General features: G+C 49.8%; 1 protein-coding gene across 1 annotated transcript; it reads left to right on the top strand.

The window, feature by feature from the left end:
* Positions 1-1,700: 1,700 nt before the first annotated feature.
* Positions 1,701-2,375, top strand: EV420DRAFT_261300 (uncharacterized protein). Its single transcript, XM_060481458.1, has 2 exons — positions 1,701-1,877; positions 1,933-2,375. The coding sequence occupies exons 1-2, from the start codon at positions 1,797-1,799 to the stop codon at positions 2,146-2,148; spliced, it is 297 nt and encodes a 98-aa protein (XP_060322149.1). The 5' UTR covers positions 1,701-1,796; the 3' UTR covers positions 2,149-2,375.
* Positions 2,376-3,373: the final 998 nt, after the last annotated feature.

The raw sequence follows: 3,373 nt of genomic DNA, 5'->3' as shown, positions 1-3,373 counted from the left end.
GTACTGTATGTGCCGAAGATCCAGCTGGCCTGCATGCGCACTCTCTAGTCCTTCGACTGCTCGTTCTTCTTATCCGTACTACACGCAGATTTACGTGTTATTGGTTGTTTTAGTAATCCATGGAGTGTTCGTCGTCCTTGTCGAGGAACGTGTAAGCTGCCCAACGGAAAGAAAGGGCCTGTAGGTAACGGCGATGCAACTTCTTTGAAGACTCCTCGATATTAGATATTTCAGTCGCCTTCACCGGTAGCCTGATCCACTCACCAAAGATTGCTCGACAGCGTCGAGGTTAACGTTGACCTCGGAACACTAACGTCGAGTGCCTCAAACCTCGCCTTGCAGAGTCTTTATGACATTGTTTGTGTACTGGCGTTGGGTCCCACAAGGCGTTATTGACGAGGAGCTTCCACATATGCAGAAAGGGCAAGCTGGTAGTGACGAGGGTGTTGCATACACGAGTGGATTCCAGAGAAGCAGACGCTCTGAAACACAGACCCGCTCTCGCTATCTTCCTCGCACGAACGTCTCTCAATCCGCCGTAGCAATGACATCACGGCGCTCTCTGAGAAGTTGGGCCTGGCAGCTAGTTTCTGGCGTCCAAGTACGTTCCTTCCGTTTGATATTTTCGCACCCGAGGCGCACTCATCTTGCCATACCAGCACTCGAAAGACTCGGTATACCGTGGTGATGCGCAGAGGGAACTTGTTTGCATGGGGGCGGATAGTGAGGGTTGATCAGTGCAGCATTTCTACCAGAGACACCTGCGTCAGTACTAGTTCCGCCCATGATCCCGGCTGCTCATGAACATGTGGTCAAACCTCGACTTGCAGGGTCTTGACAACAGTGTGTGCACGCGAGCATTGTGGACGAGCATCCAGATGCGTGGGAGCTGGCGATGCGTAGCAGATTCCAGGGATGTAGACGTTCCACAACACGATTCCCAACCTCGCTCAGCTCTCGCTATCTCTCTCATTCGAACGTGTCTCTCATGCGTAAGGTGCAGCTTTGTTGCATGGTCGTTACTCGTTGGTGTGGCGGAGATCCTGTTCGACGGGTTTCGTTGTTTCAGCCGTTTTGGTGGTCGGTCGTCGGTCGTCAGAGCGTGAGAATATCTTGAGTACGCGCTGCTGATGCGTCTTGCAAGGGACACGGCACTTATTCGATCCTCACGGTAACACCCAACCCGGACCCCGGCGACGCTAGCCTGATATCAATGGACCTATAACTGGGGCAACCCATCAGTCGGTCAAAGAAAATCACTGACTATGGCGCTGAGGACAAACACAAGCAATCCTAACATGGAGCGAGAGGATGCAGAGATTGATAACGAGCGGATGTTGCAGGGTTTCGATGAAGAGGAACAAGAGGAAGAGAACGAACAATAGTTTGAAATCAGGGATGAGATGGATGACGAAGACGAAAGGGCATGGACGGGATGAAGAAGCACGGTTATTGGTACCGAATCTTCGAAATCTGCAAAACCAAGGCCGACCAAGACATCATCTTCCCATGACAGATCGCTGAGGTGTACCCAGACTCTATCACTGCTACCAACGATGCCTCCTCGGTATACACCATCCTTGGCTCCAAGTCCGACCTTCATGACTGCGGAAACCAGCCCATGCAGTTCTTTGAGCTTTCATATCACGACAAAAAACCTGACGCATGCACCAAACTCATGTGGAGTAATGGTGAACGCGTCAACGTTTCAATGTTGGAGTTTCTGTATATGAAAAGGGCACAGACTGGGGATCATCAGACGAAGGCACGCGCGCCCACTGTTCCCAAGCCTCACCATGTTCAAAACAAGCATCATCCTATTGCATTCGGCATCGATGAGTCCATTCCTTTTTGCACGAAATATCGGCGCTAGAAAGGTATGCTTTTCGAGTTGCATATTGATTTTGTCGCTGACCATTTCTTGATACTCAGACCAACGTCGCCATGCTTACAATCCCGAATGAGCTGCCCAAGTATCATGATGAGACTACCGGCAATTTCGAACTCGACGCGTTCAAAATCACCCACATTGCTTCCAGTCCAAAAATGGTCGCAACTTCACTGCTAGGCCCACCGTTGGCAACCTTACGGGCGAAACCCCAGTCAAAAGTCCATGGGTTTGAGTCGATGGCAGTGTATATCAGTTGATAAATCGATGGAAACCCGTAATTAGCTAAAAATGGGGTATCCTATAGTTTTGCGATCGCTACCTATGGATATCCTTCGATGCTCATAGACTATTGTCGGTGTGCATCGTTGTACATCGATAGGAATCAATAGACACGTATTTACTTGCTCGCTATCTATATACATTAGCTACAGCGGCTAGCTACAGGTGCAGACGTCCACCACCTATCGAACTCCCGTTCCACCACATACTCATCCCTTGCCTCCCACCTCGTCAACCGGCCACACGGTGCATACATAATTCTGGTCGAGTGCTACCATGGGAGTAGTCTTAAGAGCCAACCTGAATGACTGTAAGCAGATACCCGTAATGTAGAGCTTTAACATACTGCATCCAAGGCGGGAAAGGGCGCGGCCAACGAAAGTGCGTCATGTGTAGCAGCCTGGAGTTGATGGGCACCAAAGTTTGCACCTGGAAGTCAATCAATACCAGGCAAAAAGGTGATAACTTCGCACCTAGAAAAAGTGAAATGGAAGAGATAACGTGGATATATAGCACCGCCGACGGCCGTGAAGTCAACCTAATGCAGCGTAATGGAGAATAAGACAACGAAATGGAGAGGGTTATAAGCAGACTCACCATCTCCTGCAACTAAATCACGTCCAATCTCCTCATCACTGTCAACTACGAATGAAGATGCTGATTATATGCGGTTGCCTTAGTGCCTTTCTGGATCGACAGGGCCGTTTCGATGAGCTGGATGCCGTCGGCAGCATCTAGGCCATGTAATCACTGCAAATGAACTAAGAGGTGACGGTATTCAGCGGGAATGGTAGCGTAGCAGGAGACAGCAATATGCCGGGGTATGGTCATGATGGTAAAAGGGAGAACGTGTTCGGACTTTGCCGGGAGCGCCAGCCCCACGTCATCACTTGCGTGCATGCATACACTAAATACACTAAAAAATGGTTGGCAAGTTTACCAGCACTTGTGGCCCAAAATCCTCAAAGGTCATAAATCTAATGGCAGTTGGAGAGTATGCTCGTCCAAGGGCATCCATGAAGACCTCTGCATGTCCACAGGCATCGATGGATCGACCAGTCAGTACCCGTGGAAATCTACCCAGGTCTCCAGACTTTTGACTGGGGCGAAACAATGAAGCAACAGATTACTGAACATCGTACCATGAACCCTTCCCTTCTTCAGCCCTCCGAAACCTCTCTGCAGTCCTCATCACATCAGAAC

The sequence above is a fragment of the Desarmillaria tabescens genome, assembly GCF_030435595.1.
Source record: "Desarmillaria tabescens strain CCBAS 213 chromosome Unknown EV420scaffold_134, whole genome shotgun sequence".
Classification (NCBI taxonomy): Eukaryota; Fungi; Basidiomycota; class Agaricomycetes; order Agaricales; family Physalacriaceae; genus Desarmillaria; species Desarmillaria tabescens.
The sequence above is the reverse complement of the archived record's forward strand: the minus strand, read 5'-3'. Positions and strand labels throughout refer to the sequence as shown.